Source organism: Eulemur rufifrons, chromosome 2 (genome assembly GCF_041146395.1).
Source record: "Eulemur rufifrons isolate Redbay chromosome 2, OSU_ERuf_1, whole genome shotgun sequence".
NCBI classification, from domain to species: Eukaryota; Metazoa; Chordata; class Mammalia; order Primates; family Lemuridae; genus Eulemur; species Eulemur rufifrons.
The window spans coordinates 17,960,706-17,976,144 of NC_090984.1; the positions used below are offsets into that span (position 1 = coordinate 17,960,706).

At 54.0% G+C, this 15,439-nt stretch overlaps 1 protein-coding gene across 6 annotated transcripts in view; it reads left to right on the forward strand.

The window, feature by feature from the left end:
* The first annotated feature begins 2,321 nt into the window (after positions 1-2,321).
* AP3D1 (adaptor related protein complex 3 subunit delta 1) overlaps positions 2,322-15,439 on the forward strand; it is a 38,209-nt gene continuing 25,091 nt past the window's right edge. For 5 of the 6 annotated variants that reach the window (XM_069480886.1, XM_069480849.1, XM_069480869.1 and 2 more), the window contains exons 1-4: positions 2,322-2,479; positions 11,149-11,244; positions 12,949-13,029; positions 13,864-13,944. In XM_069480886.1, the coding sequence (XP_069336987.1) occupies positions 2,384-2,479; positions 11,149-11,244; positions 12,949-13,029; positions 13,864-13,944 (354 nt within the window). In that variant the 5' untranslated portion in view covers positions 2,322-2,383. Of the gene's footprint in view, positions 2,480-11,148; positions 11,245-12,948; positions 13,030-13,863; positions 13,945-15,439 lie in introns of those variants that run through there. The other variant, XM_069480896.1, reaches the window with a different exon arrangement.

The following is a 15,439-nucleotide window of genomic DNA, read 5'->3' on the forward strand; positions in this document are numbered from 1 at the left end:
TGCTCAGGGTGGTCTCTAACTTCTGGTTTCAAGCCATCCTCCTGCCTCGGCCTCCCAAAGTGCTGGGATTACAGGTGTGAACCACTGTGCTCAGGCCCTGAAGCCCTTTTATAAGAGCTCTACTTCCATCTATGAGGGCCCTGTATTCATGACTTAATCACCTCCTAGAGCCCCCACCTCTTATCACCTTAGCGATTAAGTTTCAACACACAAATTTTGGGGAACATTCAGCACTCTATCACCATAGATTATTTCTTGAACTTCACATTAATGAAATAATACCGTGGACAGTCTTTTGTGTCTGGCTTATCTTATTAAGCACTGAGTCTGTGTAATTCACCCACTTTGTTCTCTGTGTCGGTAATTGGCTCTTTTTTTCATTGCTGCGTAATATTCTATGACACGAATCTACCACAGTTTATTTACTATTTTCTGCTGATTTTACATTTGAGTTGTTTTGGATATTTAGCTGATATAAAGACAGCTGGGTTTTTTGTTTTTTTTTTTTAATAAAAAAAAAGAAAACGGCGATGGCCAGGTATGGGCCCGACGCTCCAACGCCATCCATTTTCAGGGCTAGTTGATTCGGCAGGTGAGTTGTTACACACTCCTTAGCGGATTCTGACTTCCATGGCCACCGTCCTGAAGACAGCTGTTTTGAACATTCTTGTCCATGTATGTGGTGGACGTATTCATGCATTCCTGTTGGGAAAGGCAGTGGCATTGCTGGGTTTTAGTGTATACAGGTGCTATCTTTCCTACGTACTGCCAAACAGTTTTCCAATGTAGCTGCAATGTTTTATGTTCTTTCCTGGAGTGTACGACAGGAGAGTTCCAGTTGCTCCACATCCCTGGAACACTTGATATTGTCAAACCTTGTATGTTTAGCCATTCTTGTAGGGAGCGCAGTGCTATCTCGTTGCGGCTTTAATTTACATTTCCCTGATCACTGATGGTATGGAGGAACACCTTTTGTGTATACCTGAGTGGCCATTTGGATGAAATATTTTGTGTGGTGCGTATTACTCTTTTGTCATGTTTTAACTGAGTTGTCCTTTTCTTCGTTATTTGCAGGAATTTTTGCTTTTTTCTGCTTTGATTTTTTTTTTTGAGACAGAGTCTCACTCTGTTGCCTGGGCTAGAGTGCCATGGCATCAGCCTACCTCACAGCAACCTCAAACTCCTGGGCTCAAGCAATCCTTCTGCCTCAGCCTCCCAAGTAGCTGGGACTACAGGTATGTGCCACCATGTCTGGCTAATTTTTTCTATATATTTTTAGCTGTCCAGATAATTTCTTTTTATTTTTTTGGTAGAGACGGGGGTCTCGCTCTTGCTCAGGCTGGTCTCGAGCTCCTGAGCTCAAAGGATCCGCCCACCTCGGCCTCCCAGAGTGCTAGGATTACAGGCGTGAGCCACCGGGCCCAGCCTGCTTTGTTTTTTGTAACTGCATTCTGGATAAATGTTTGTCAGATATATTATTGTAAATATCTCATCCCAGTTTGTGGCTTGCTTTTTTCACTCTCTCAATGCTATATTTTCAGAGAGCAAGGACTCGGCCTACCTCACCCACTGCAGTCTGCCCTTTGTCACGCCGGGCACACAGTAGGATCAACGGTTATTGAATGAGTGGCCACGTTGAGTCCCAGCTCTGGGCTCACTTTCCTCCTGTGGGCATGTTTATCCCGGTCCTGCCCATACCACAGGATTTTGTGAGGCCGTGGGAATCAGGATTCATCCACCCCAGCTTTGGGTTTTGAAGGCTCTAGGGCAGCGTCAGCGTTTAGATTCGGAGAAGGCGGAGCTGGGTTGTCTGCGGGAACTTGCAGGCTAAGCTCCACGTGGGCGCCCCGCCCACCTCAGGCCCCGCCCACAGCTGTCACATTGACTAGAGGCACCTAAGAGGCGTGGTTGGAACCCGGAACGAGGAAGTAGGTGGAGCTTCGGAGGCTACTGACCAATGAGAGCGCAGAGCTCTGCTCCGTTAGGGGAGAGGCTAATGAGACAGAGAAGGCGGTGCCCATACTGCCATTGGGCGGCCTGTCGTCGTCAGGGAAACGCGGAGTCCCGGAGGTGAGGAGGCGGGGCTTACGAGGAGGCGGGGCTTCCGGGGGCGGGTCCTCTGAGAAGGAGCGCCCGCCGTCAGCTGACCAGCCGCCATCTTGTCCGCCATTTGCGAGCTGCCCGGAGCGGGAGTGCGGGCCTTGCTGAGCGGGTCGCCGCCGCCGCCGCCGTCCACCGACCCCCGCCGCAGCCCTGGCCTGGGAGCTTGCCCCGCCGCGGCGGCCGGCAGCTCAGCGCTCCGCGGGCGGCAGGCGCGGCCCCCGGGTCCCCTCCCGGCTCCCGGCCGCGGGCCTCCTGGGGCCAGAGCCCGTCGGCCGCCGCGATGGCCCTCAAGATGGTCAAGGGCAGCATCGACCGCATGTTCGACAAGAACCTTCAGGACCTGGTCCGCGGCATCCGCAACCACAAGGAGGACGAGGTGAGCCCGTCGCGCCGAGCGGGGCGGCCCGGCCTGATTCCCCCCGCCCCGGCCCTGCCCTGCCCTGCGTGCCCCCTTCTCGCGCCGCTCCGGACCCTGGGGTGCCGCACACCTCCTCCCCAGCCGCAGTTTACCCCAAGGGGCAAAGGCGCCCGAGCAGCTGCTCCCGGGCTCCCGCGGGTGTCGGATCCCCTGGGGGAAAGCCCCGGGCCCCGCCGCTGGGTGGCCTCCCTTCTGTGCCTCAGTTTCCCGGTTCGGAGGGAGATTCGGGCCTGCTTTGTCCCGCTCGAAGAGACTTGCCAAGTCTCCGAGGAGAGATTCTCCAACCTATGTGCGTTTCCACATCACCTATGAGAAATGCAGAGTCCAGGGCTCTGCCCCAGGACCTCCAGTGGGGACCCTGCCTAGAATAATGAGGCAGGGGGTCCCGGGCTGCTCTTGGAGGGTAAATGCGTGTCCACGTCGCTTCCTGGGGCCTGGCTGGGAAGCGGGCGAGGTCTCAGGGCCTTATCTCTGACAGGGAGGACAACAGTGAGGGAGCAGCCCACGGGAACCTGGAATGGGGAACCCGAAAGCCAGGGCAAGGAAATGGTTTTCCAGAAGTGAAATGGTAACTGTGGGCACCTTTTCCTTCCCGCCCCTCCCTTCCCCCGGCCTGTGACCTAGATTGGGGAAGAATGGGGGTAGTTAGTGGCCACCAGGCATCCAGCCTCTTCAAAGGATGCCAGTGCAGCCGAAGCATTGAAAAGCCTCTCTCCCGCCTTGCGTCTGCCTGCCGCTGTCCCTGAAGGAGTGCAGCTGTCTGATACCCTGATACCCTGCGGGTCCTAATACCATATGCTATCTCGTCCTCCTCACAGTGGCCCCCAGCAGGGGCAGAGAAGCTCAGGAATTTGCTGGGAGGCGCCCTCAGCGCAGGTCCCCTCCCTGGGAACCTGAGTTCTTACCATGTTGTTGCACTTTTTCAGAAGTGGTGTGACCTTCTCTGCTGTGTCATGAGGTTATACTTGTTCGTCTCCACAGCCCCCTTCCCTTTTCTTAGGCCACTCCTTGGTTTTGCATCCTCTGTAACTAACTCATGTGTGGTCTTCAGTTTCTTTGTGAGTTAAAAGAGTAGCTGATTGGCCTGGATTTTATTTACTGAGCATGGTTGAGCACATTTGGGACGTGGCTTGCTTCCTGAGATGACTTCTGCACTGGTAGGAGCTCCTAGGCTTTCCCCACCTTCAGTGGGTGTCCCTGAGCAGCCTGCTGTGGGATCTTGAGGACGAGCCACAGGGTCTGTCTGGTGGAGGACTGCACCTTCTAGTCAGGGAATCTGGTTTTCAGGGGGCTGTGTCTGTCATCCCTGGAAGTCCCCTGGGCCTTGGTTTCTTCATTTGGAATTGGTGTGAATTGATGGCACCTTCCCCACAGGCTTGGGCCTGTTCAACGGGGTATTGGTTGTGGAAACATGTTTTTAAAAGCACAGGACCAGGCTGGTGCTGGAAGTCCTTGAAAGTCCCAGGTTTCCTCGTGGGCCCTGCTGTTGGCCAGTTGGTGGCACGGGGCAGGACACATGGTGCCTGGGGCCTTGGTTTTCTCATTCGAAGATCATCCTTATGGCCTGGAGAGTGATCATTCAGGTGTTCACTCCTGGGATGTGTCTGACTGCTGGCGTCTCCTGATTGGAGAGCAGTGATGGTTTGGTGATTGGTGACGGTTGTAGTCCCACCCTCCCCCTTGTGCAGAAGCAGCTACCATGTAGACTGTTGTGGGTTCTTCCCTCCCACCCACTGCACCCGGAACAGATTGCTGACAGTGTGCTTTTTCTGCAGCAGTTTAATTTCCAAAAAAGATTTCCATTTTATAATAGGTATTTGCTTAAAACTTCGTGTGACATTGTGCAAACAGGGCTTAGCAGTAACTTCAAAAGCCATGTGGAAAGGCAGTGTGGTTGAGTGGAAATGGTATGAAGTTTCGGGGACTTAATTCCAAGTTCTTGGACTTCCTTAACTGGGTGACCCAGGAGAGGCCCCTGCTCTGTGTCATCATCTGTAACATCAGGTGGCAGTCCCTCCCTCCTTGCCAGCGGTTCTGAGGATGCACAGTCTTCTGTCTTCTGCAAGCGTCAGAGCACCATAAGGGTTGTCTAGTTCGCTGTTTTCCAAACCTCAGACTGTCATCCCTTAGCACGTTGTGAATTCAATTTAATGGGTTATGCTAAGTAAGAAAAAGGAAGGCTGGGCGCAGTGGCCCACACCTGTAATCCCAGCACTTTGGGAGGATCGCTTGAATCCAGGAGTTCAAGACCAGCCTGGTCAACACAGCGAAACCCTGTTTCTACAAAAAAAAGAAAAAGAGAGAGAGAGAGAGAGAGAGAGAAAAGAAACTAGGAAATACTCGACAGTAGGCATGTAGAGTCACTGTTCTTTCTTAACACTTTGTTTCTGCATATGATTTGTGCATGAGTGTGTATGTGAGTGAGTTGGGTTACCATGCAAAAAATATTTCTTAAAATGAGTCCAAAAAGTTTGCAAAGTAGTGGTCCAATTTGCACAATTTTGGGGCTGCTCAAGGTTATTTGAATCCTTAAGATGCAGCAAGGATAATGTTGGCAGGTTGGGGGGGGGGTCCACCGGGGTTGTCCGTTGCTTCTAAAACTTAGATATAACTTGGGAAAAAACCAAATGACCTTTAATAATTTATTCTCTGTTACTTTTTGTATTTGGGGGAACACTTTTATTTTGAGACAGGGTCTCTGTTGCCCAAGCTGGAGTCCAGTGGTGTCATCACAGCTCACTGCAGCCTCCAACTCCTAGGCTCAAGCGATCCTCCTGTCTTGGCCTCCCAAAGTGCTGGGACTATAGACGTGAGCCACTGTGCCAGGCCCCTTATCAGCATTTAAACACAGGAAAGCAGCTCCCATCTTTACAAAGAAGTCACGTGGAAAGAGCAGATTCAGCTATGTAAAAGTTAAAACTTCTGTTCACTAAAACCACTGTAGGAAAAAATGCAAGGGTGGGTGGCTGGTTGGGGACAGGTCTATCCTGCCTCAGGAGGCTGGACTCCCTGATGAGCACACCACACAGGACCATGGAGACACTGGAGAAGCAGGCGGAGGACCTGCAACAGCATGGAGCAGGAAGGCTCCCACCCGCGCTGACCTGGGCATGAGTTGCTGCCCCTGTGGGAGGACCCCATCCTGAGCACCAGGGGTGGGCCAGGAGGCAGGAGCTGACAGGTGCCACTGCTCTCATAGTGCTGTCCTGTAGAAACAACTGGAGCTGTGGGCAGTTTAAGGTTTTCCAGCAGTTCTGTTAGGAGAAAGGGGTGCTGTTAATGGTAACAATGTTTTCTTTCCCAGTCCAGCCCAGGCGCTGCAGTTTCTCAGGCCGTCCTTAAAGGTTATCGAGTTCCTCCTTCACACTCTTGTTCCCTGTGGGGTCTTTGAAGGGGGTCTGTGTGTATTTGGCCCCCACAGCACATCTCAGTCTGGCTGGCCATGTTTCAGGTGCTCCAGACCACACGTGGCCAGTGGCTGCCAGGTGGGCTTTGCAGCTCTGTGCCTGGGCCATTGTGGGCCTCAGGTCACACCTCCCTCTCTCCCCTCTGCTTAGTGGGTTTCCCTGGCTACTGGCTTCCTCCTCTTCCCGCCCTGGATGGTCTCCTTGGGCCCCTCCCCCTTGCCCTCTGGGCTTCCTGTTCTGCCTCCGGCCTCCTGCCCTCTAACCTCATTCTCTCCAGCTCAGATCTTGGCACTCTGTATCTGCCTGTCTAGCTATCACCTGGACATCACCACCGGGGCGTCTTGGGGCCCCTCCAGCTCAGCATGTTGCGATGGGCTCTTCCCTTGCCCCATCCCTTCCTTTCTTTGCCTTTCTTGGCTCTGGGAAAGCCTCAGGCCATCCCCGTCACTCGCCGCACTGAGTTTCTGGTGTCTTTTCTGGGCTTCCTGGGTCCCTGCTGCAGTTTTGGTTTGGGCCACTGTCCTCGTGATCTCACCCACGTGTTTGCAGAAGCCACCTCTGCTGGGCTCCTGACCTCAGTTACCTCCCAGCTTTCCCCCAGGTCCATGCCTGCCCCAGACCCCTGCGTGGGCCCATCTGCCCCAGTGGTGTGGCTCTCAGCCCGCGTGATCTGGCACCCTGCTCTCCTTCCGGCCTGGTCTCTTGTCAACCCCCTCCAGCCACACGCAGCCCTGGGCTCCAGCCTTGCTGCGCTCTGGATAGAGCCCCCAGCCTGCCAAACCTTCTCTCGACCTCCAGGCCTTTGTACACCTGTCCTTGGCCCGGAGTCCCTCTGCCCCCATACCTGCTAACATTTGGTCACTGGCCCAGCAGCTGGCAGTGGTGGGGGCTCAGGAGATGCCTGTTGAGGGACTGGATGGACACCTCCCCTGTGCCGGCTGACTGTCTTGTGAGGCCATGTCTGCTGTGTGGTGTCGAGTTCATGCAGTGTCCGTAACAAGTCCCTCCAGTGCTGCCGCATCAGGGGCCAGGCTCTGTCCTCCGTGGCCGGTCCAAGAGCCCAGTGCGGGAGTCTGGTTCACCTGGGAGAGGTGGGCAGAGCACCCTGGGAGCAGGCATGCACATGCCTCGGGACTCGTGAGCAAACTAAAAGGATGTCATTTCTGGATTTTTACCACCCTAAACCAGTGTCAAAATATTTTCATGTGAGTATAAAAATTTACAGCCCGTTTAACTGAAGTGTCTAAATGTTTATTTTATTAAAATTTAGTTTAATCATGTAGAATGGTAATTTAAAGTTGGGCATAATCGAGGGGTAGGATAGAACACGTGGCAGTGGTGATGTTCTGTTGCCTCTGACCTCAAAGTGCTGATTCCGTGTGGCTCTGCCCCGGGCTCAGGTGTGTGTGGCCTCTGCCCATGAGAGTGTGCAGGGCTGGCGGTCACCCTGGCCTGCACCTCAGGGACTGTGACTTGAAGACTTAGCATGCCTGGCACGGGGTGACACTCAAGACATGATGGCTGTTGTTTTGTAGTAGTTCTTCTATTTTAACAGCTTCTGAGGAGAAAAAAGATACCAAGTTTGAACTGAGTGATTTTTCCTTTAATAACACTGACCATTCCCCTAAAAAGTCTCCCCCCACCCCCACACTGTGGACACCTGGCCGGATCCTCTCTGTATGGTCCATACGGGGCACTGCAGGTGCTGAGAAGCAGCATGCCTGCTTCCACCCACCTCATGCCAGGAGCTCCCCTTCCCTCAGTTGTGACAGCCACTGATGTTCCCAGACATTGCTCAGTGTCTCCTGGGGGTGGAATTGTCCCCAGGTCAAGAACCCCTGACCCAACGTGATGGTAAGAAAAATCTCCCAGAATTCCCGGACACTCTCCCATTCATCCTGGTGGCCTCTTGTCCCCACGTTGTCACAGTGTTGTCTTCCCCTTCTAAATCTCTTTAATTATGAAATATGCAATGTATAGGACGTGGTATAGCTAATTATTATGGTAATTATCCAGTTATCCTGAGTTTTATGAGTATAATTTCCTTGATTTGCTTACAGTGTTATCACTTAAATTTGTGTCCCTAAACCGTAGAGGGCCATGTAGCCGAAGGTGTACGTTTTTGCTGCCTGGCTTCCCCGGCTCCTGCCATGAGAGCCGGGCTTGTTGTGGGTGCTGTGTTCTGTCATGCAGCTACTGCGTTCACCATTCTGCGCCCATGGACACGGGGCGTTTCCGGGTGGGAGTGGAGCTGTTGCAGTGGAGTAGCTCCAGCCTTGCAGCTAGTGTCAACGGCCTGCAGCAGGGGTGACGGCCCCGGGCTGGGGTGGGGTGGGGTGGGGTGTAGCTGTGATCCCCTCCCTGGTTGTGAACGTGGTTCCCTCTCTCTAGTGTCTCAGTCATCTGTGTTCTTCATGAAGCTCCTTCAGGTCTGTGGCCTCTTCCGCTTGTCTGCTTTTCCCATTCCCAGGGATTTTTTTACAAAGGCGCCCTCTAGGCCAACGGCATGGAGCCTGGGTGGTGCACGACTGGGATGGCAGCTTGGGTCAGCTGTGAGCCCTGCGGTCATACAGGTTCTCTGGTCTCCCAGATAGTCTGCATTAGTTTGTCAGCAGGGAGGGGAGAATCTGAACTTTAAAAAAAGAAAACGTGCCCCAGAAATCCTGATGTCCATCCAGGGTTGAAACAGCCCATCTTATGGCCCCAAGGAGTTCATTCAGAAAGGAAGTACGTGTCCTGTGTTCTAGATTAAATTCCGGAATGATTAAATAGATGCTGAAACCAGCATCAATATTTCGGTGCTGCTTTTGCTCCGTGTGAAGTGTGAACTTTGCATGGAACTGGCTGAGGTGTTTGAGAAATTTCATCATGTTGCACCTCTAATTTCCTTTTTTTTTTTTTTTGAGACAGAGTCTCACTCTGTTGCCCGGGCTAGAGTGCCATGGCGTCAGCCTTGCTCACAGCAACCTCCAGCTCCTGGGCTCAAGCAATCCTACTGCCTCAGCCTCCCAAGTAGCTGGGACTACAGGCATGCACCACCATGCCCAGCTAACTTTTTCTATATATATTTTTATCTGTCCATATAATTTGTTTCTATTTTTAGTAGAGACGGGGTCTCACTTTTGCTCAGGCTGGTCTCAAACTTCTGAGCTCAATCTGCTCGCCTCGGCCTCCCAGAGTGTTAGGATTACAGGCATGAGCCACTGCGCCCGGCCCTCTAATTTCCTTTTTTTGTAATACTTTATACTTTTTTTTTTTTTTGAGACAGAGTCTCACTCTGTCACCCAGGCTGGTCATCATAGCTCACTGCAGCCTCCAACTCCTGGGCTGAAGGGATCCTCCTGCCTCAGCCTCCTGAGTAGCAGGGACTACAGGGACTACCACCACGCCTGGCTAAATTTTTCTATTTGTAGTAGAAACAGGGTCTCGCTGTTGCTCAGGCTGGTCTCAAATTCCTGGGCTCAAGCAATCCTTCCTCCTTGGCCCCAGAGTTCTGGGATCACAGGTGTGAGCCACTGCACCTGGCCTATTTATTTCCTTTAGTGTCCACTGGGCTGTTGAAATGTGTCCCCCGCAAGCGTTGTTCTGGGGTCAGCTGGAGATCTGGGCTGACTCTGTGTGTAGAATGTGGGTAGGGAAGAGCCGTGAGAAACCGCACCCCCCCCAGCGCTGCTGCTTTGCTGGTTCCCAGCGCCTCCTGGGAATGTGCTTTCAAGATACTCACGGGAGGCTTGCACTGGGAAGAGCTACCTGGCTGTTACCAGAAGCCGAAAAGCGGAGATGGTGTCCCAGGTTTGGGACTGACTTGGGAGTCCCTGGACTGCCTGGGAAACTGGTGGGCCCAGGTCTGTCACATCATGTCTACCTGTTCGTCAGCTGAGGAACGTTTGGCTGGCTTCTGTTTGACCTGTTAGGAATAGTGCTATGGTGAACACCCATGTGCTGGTTTTCAGGATTCTTGGGCACACACAGGGGCCATGTGGCAGCTCCCAGCTTAACCTCTGGGGGAGCCCCAGGCTGCCCTCCACTGTCCTCCTGCCATGGGGGGGACACTGACACTTGTGGTTGCCTTTTTGTTCTTTCTCTTTTAAATCATTAACAAGCATCCACCTGTGCAGAAAAGGGTCTCCCATGCACCAGGGACAGGAACTGAGGATCCCTCATGGGATTTAGTAACTTGAAGCGTGTTGGAAGGATATGGCGATGCTTGTTTCACTGAGCTGTACCTTGGTTGTAAAATATTCAGCATGTTCCCTGCAGCTGCGAGAGCACCCGGACAGCTGTGGCTCTTCCCCTGCACCTGTGCTGGTGGCAGCTGAGGGTCTCAGGCTGGGTGGGGTGTGGTCCTAGGGTGACACAGGAAGGACTGGGAGCAGAGGACTTGGGACAGGAGGACCTCTGGGGAGGGGCAACACGGCAGACAGTGCAGCAGGAGGAATGTTGAACCCCACGGTCAGGGGCACAGCAGGACAGGGTCCTAGCAGTTGCAGCTCTTGGTCCCACGGTCAGATGATGGAGGGGGCTCCTCATCCCTCACAGGGTGCTTGGCATTGGGGGCTGGGGCCAAGCCCGCCTCACAGGTGTGGAGCCCTCATGCATCGGCTGACGGAGTTGCTCCTGACCCCATGGTGACCACCCTCTCCTCCTGGGAAGGGCTGGGTTCTCTTTAGAGCCGACGTGGAGCCAACTCTGCCTGTCTGTCTCTCACGGTGTGGTAAAAGCCTCGAGACTGCCACTCCCAGAGGGGCCGCTGTCTGTCACTCTGGACCTCGTGCATCAGTTCTCCTTGGGTCAGGCTGTCTCGGGTGGTGTTCAGTAGACACGCTGGGTTAGTGAGTGGGCTCCAGGGACACACCTGGGAACACACCCGCTGTGAAATCTTCACACAGATGTTCACGCAGCACGTGCCACAGCAGCTGACGGTGGGGGGATCCAGTCTGAGGAGTGGGCACATAGGGCAGGGTGTGTGCACCTTCCTCCACCACTACATAGTTCCAGAACATTCTCATCACCCCAGAGAGAAACCATGTCCTTCCCACCCACTCCCCACCTTGGCACCCAGGAATCCATGTCCTGTCTCTGTGGATCTGCCTGTTCTGGATATTTCATTTAAATGGAATCTCACACTGCGTGGCCTTTTGTGTCTGGCTCCTTTCTGAAATAGCTATTTTTAACTGTTCTAGCTAAACATTTGTAATTTCTATTTTTTCCCCCTTTTAGGCAAAATACATCTCTCAGTGCATTGATGAAATCAAGCAGGAGCTGAAGCAGGACAACATTGCGGTGAAGGCAAACGCGGTCTGCAAGCTGACGTATGTAAGTGCTCTGTCTGCTCAGCGGCCCTGGGCCCGTGCCCCAGCGCTGTCGGGCTGCCCTCTGCTCCACTGCGTGTCTGCCGTGCATCTGCCCATCAGACTTTCACTGGTGCCACTGCACAGAGCTCTTGTGTCTGTGCTGTCAGTGAGCCGTGCAGGGTAAACTCGGAGTCCTGGAGAGGCGTGCTATAATTGTCACGTGGCTGGCGTGGGCAGATGGCAGCACTCAGGGCGTGGTGGTGGCCCCGGAGGGCCCTCTCCTGAGTGGATGTGGGCAGGGGCAGCCCTCTCCTGCAGTCTCAGCTCCCGCCGGGAAGCCTGCTGGGTGGAGCTGGGGCTCTGAACCTTCCTGGGCCAGGTTCCCTGCCTGGCTGCTGTTCTAGGTCAGCACATGGGCAGAGGACGGGCACCCCTATCCCCGCCATGGCCTGTTTCCTTGTTGGAGACAGGGAGCAAAGGGCTTCTCCCTAATGTTGGCCTTTGTCTCATGTAGTTGTTGTGAGTCAGCCCATTCCCCGAGGGCGGTAGGGGAGTTCAGCCAGTGCAAGGATGCACTAGCTTCTCAATTGCAGGGGTTTATCCTCTTTTAGGGTCTGTTACTAGCCTATCTCAGTAGTTTTTATTTATTTATTTTTTTTGAGACAGAGTCTCACTCTGTTGCCCGGGCTAGAGTGAGTGCCGTGGCGTCAGTCTAGCTCACAGCAACCTCAGACTCCTCGGCTTAAGCGATCCTACTGCCTCAGCCTCCCGAGTAGCTGGGACTACAGGCATGCGCCACCATGCCCGGCTAATTTTTTGTATATATATATTTTAGTTGTCCATATAATTTCTTTCTATTTTTAGTAGAGACGGGGTCTCACTCTTGTTCAGGCTGGTCTCGAACTCCTGACCTCGAGCGATCCACCCGCCTCGGCCTCCCAGAGTGCTAGGATTACAGGCGTGAGCCACCGCGCCCGGCCCTCTCGGTAGTTTTTAAAAGTAAGAGTTGTTTCTCAAGAGAAGAAAAAAAGGCCCCAGGGGTACATGTTGGATGAACTTTGTGTGTGTGGGTTTTTTTGTTTTTTTGTTTTTTTTTTCACCCGGAGACAGAGTCTCGCTCGCTCTGTTGCCCTGGCTAGAGTGATGTGGCATCAGCTTAGCTCACAGCAACCTCAGACTCCTGAGCTTAAGCAATCCTTCTGCCTCAGCCCCCCGAGTAGCTGGGACTACAGGCATGCGCCACCATGCCTGGCTAATTTTCTATATTTATTTTTAGCTGTCCACATAATTTCTATTTTTAGTAGAGACAGGGTCTCACTCTTGCTCAGGCTGGCCTGGAACTCCTGAGCTCAAACGATCCTCCCGCCTCAGCCTCCCAGAGTGCTAGGTTTACAGGCGTGAGCCAGCGCGCCGGGCCTAACTTTGTGTGTTAAGACTGTGAATGGAGCCGGGCGTGGTGGCTTGCTCCTGTAGTCACAGCATTTTGAGAGGCTGAGGCAGGAGGATCACGTGAGTCCAGGAGTTGGAGGCTGCAGTGATCCATGACGATGCCACTACACTCCAGCCTGGGTGACAGAGTGAGACCCTGTTTCAAAAAAAAAAAGAGAGAGAAATTGTAAATGAGGTGTGTCCTTCACATGCCGGGACGGAGTATTAGATGTCATGGCTTTAGCACCGTGTCCACCTTGGCTTATGAGTAAAAGTGACTACCTTCCTCTCACAACAGTTACAGATGCTGGGGTACGACATCAGCTGGGCCGCCTTCAACATCATAGAAGTGATGAGTGCCTCCAAATTCACGTTCAAGGTAGGCTTTGGGATGGGGAGGCTGGCAGGGTGGTGGGAGGAAGGATGCCCCACTGGACGTCCCCGCAGATCTGTCCTCTGGCCACGGCCCGGCTGGCACGGGACACGGTCCAGCTTTCCTGAGTGAGCGGGTGCCAGCAAGGGGCTGCAAATTCAGATAAACTCGTAACTCCTCAAAAACCCAGCCAGATGCTGGTCCCTGCCCGGAGGCCTCCACTTGTCAGCGTGTCCTGTTGCCTCTTGGACATTCCTGAGCATTTTTTGTTTGCATTGTGATCTCCCTTGTGAACAATTTTGGATGTTATTTCCTTTCGGTATCATATAAGCATGTCTGCCACGTTAGTAAACTCCCACAAAAATAATTTTTCCCACACGTGGCCTGTTACGTGGTGGCTGAGCACCCCTGTGGTTTCTATCCTGAGGGCCCTGAGCCCCTGCCTATGGGTCACGCTTGGTAAAGAAATAGAATATTGTATTTGCCAAAATTTGTGGCAGCTCCCTGTGCATGTGTTTTTAAAGCATCAAATACATTTGTGAGTGTGGTTTTAGCTGTCACTTCAGCCTGGCAGAGAGAATTAAGCCGTCATAAGATCCCACATTTAGACTTGCTGTGGGAAAGCAGTCCCTGGCTGCCAGCGAGCTAGGGGAGTGCAGAACGTTAGCGGCAGGACCAGGTGGCTTTGACAAACCTCAGTGGGAATTTCCTCCTCTGGAGCTGGAAGAGACCTGGCTTGGTTCATAAGTGACTTCCTGGCACCCAGCTGGGGGGGACCCACCGCCCCACCCTCCTATGGCCCCTGGTGTGTTCCTGACGCAGTGTCTGTCCTCCTCACAGCGCATTGGCTACCTCGCCGCCTCCCAGAGCTTTCATGAGGGCACCGATGTCATCATGCTGACCACGAATCAGATCCGCAAGGTAGGCCTCCCCTCGTGCTGAGTCCTGGGCAGGTCTCCCCAGCCAAGCCTCTGTCTCTGTGCTGATTTTCCCATCACATGTGTGGGAGAGCAGGAAGCAGGAGCCCTGGGCTCCGAGGGTCCACAGACCCAACGTCTGTGGGTCCCTTAGCAAGTGGGCCTGGCTTCTCTGGGCCGTTGTGTTTCCCAGGAGACACGAAGAGATGGCCTTAGTGGGTCGAGCTCTGGTCCCTGGCAGGTGTGCAAGGCTGGGGGCTGCTGAACACCCGCCTTCTCAACCTCGCTTCTTGGAAGGCTGGTGGCCTCCAGGCATCTGCGCTGCAGCTAGCCTCTGGTCACCCTGCTCTCTTTCCATCCTGCCCCTGTGGCAGCACCTCCCGAGATCCCACTCCCCTCCCTGCCCTCGGGCTTTCCATCCATGGGCTCTTTTGAGCTACCTGACATGTGTATCTTCAGTTGTGTGTACTTTTTTTTACATTTGAAATGGTCTTTGAAGACCATCGAGTAATAAATTTCCTCTTTGGCCCCAGCACTTTGCGCATCTTTTGTTTCCCTCTCCTTGTGGAGAAGCCGGGGGTGTTGGGGAACCAAGGCCACGTTATTTGGGCAGCTTGTCCCTTTCCATTCCTGGCCCACAGTCCTGCCCCGCAAGTGCCCAGTGCAAAGGCTAGGCCCTCGGGAGGTGACCTGGCTTCTCGGGCTGGGGTCCTAGCATGCTGAGGGGCGGGCTCTGTAGGTGCTGGCCGTGTGCTGATGCCCTGCATGGGGGGTGGTGCAGACCCCGCTGCTGTTGGCCCTGTTGGGCTGTCCGTTGTGGGCAAGGTTATGGAGCTGGGTGTCTGTCTCGGCCATATGTGGCCTGTGGTCTAGGTGCCATGGCTCGAGGGTCCAGCTTGGCCGCTAGTGCTGGTCGGGATGCACAGCAGGAGGAGAGCGGGTTGCCCGGTGGGAGTTGGACGTTCCAAGAGGGGAGAGGAGAGGGTTGCCGAGGAGAGTGGGCAGACGACTGGACTGAGGAGGGTGGAGGTGCGGCATCCTAGGTGCCCAGGTGCCAGCTGCCCAGCCAGGCCCCACCCCCGCCGTGGGCACCTTGATATGGCCTCAGGTCTCCCACTGCTTCCCTGGGAAACTCGCTCAGGGCGTTCTGTTCCACCCGAGTGCTCCAGCCTGAGACTCCTTGTCCCGGGAGCACACACTGCTTCTCCTAAATCAGGAGTGATTCAGGCAGTTAACTGTCCTTTCTGCCGCTGTTCCCGCCTTTGCCTGTCTCTGTCCTGGCCCCAGACTCAGGAGCCTCTCTGTGTGGCCACAGCTCTTGCTGCCAGTTAGTGATATGCTTCCTTTGCGTAGGATCCGGATGGGAGTGTACCCCAGGTGTTTACGCTCCCTGTGTCATTTTAAATGAACCCGTGACTTTTGAAACACATCTCCTGCAGGGGCCTGGGGTCAGGCTGGGGTCTTCTGGCAGCTTTACGAATACCTGGACATCTCCGGAC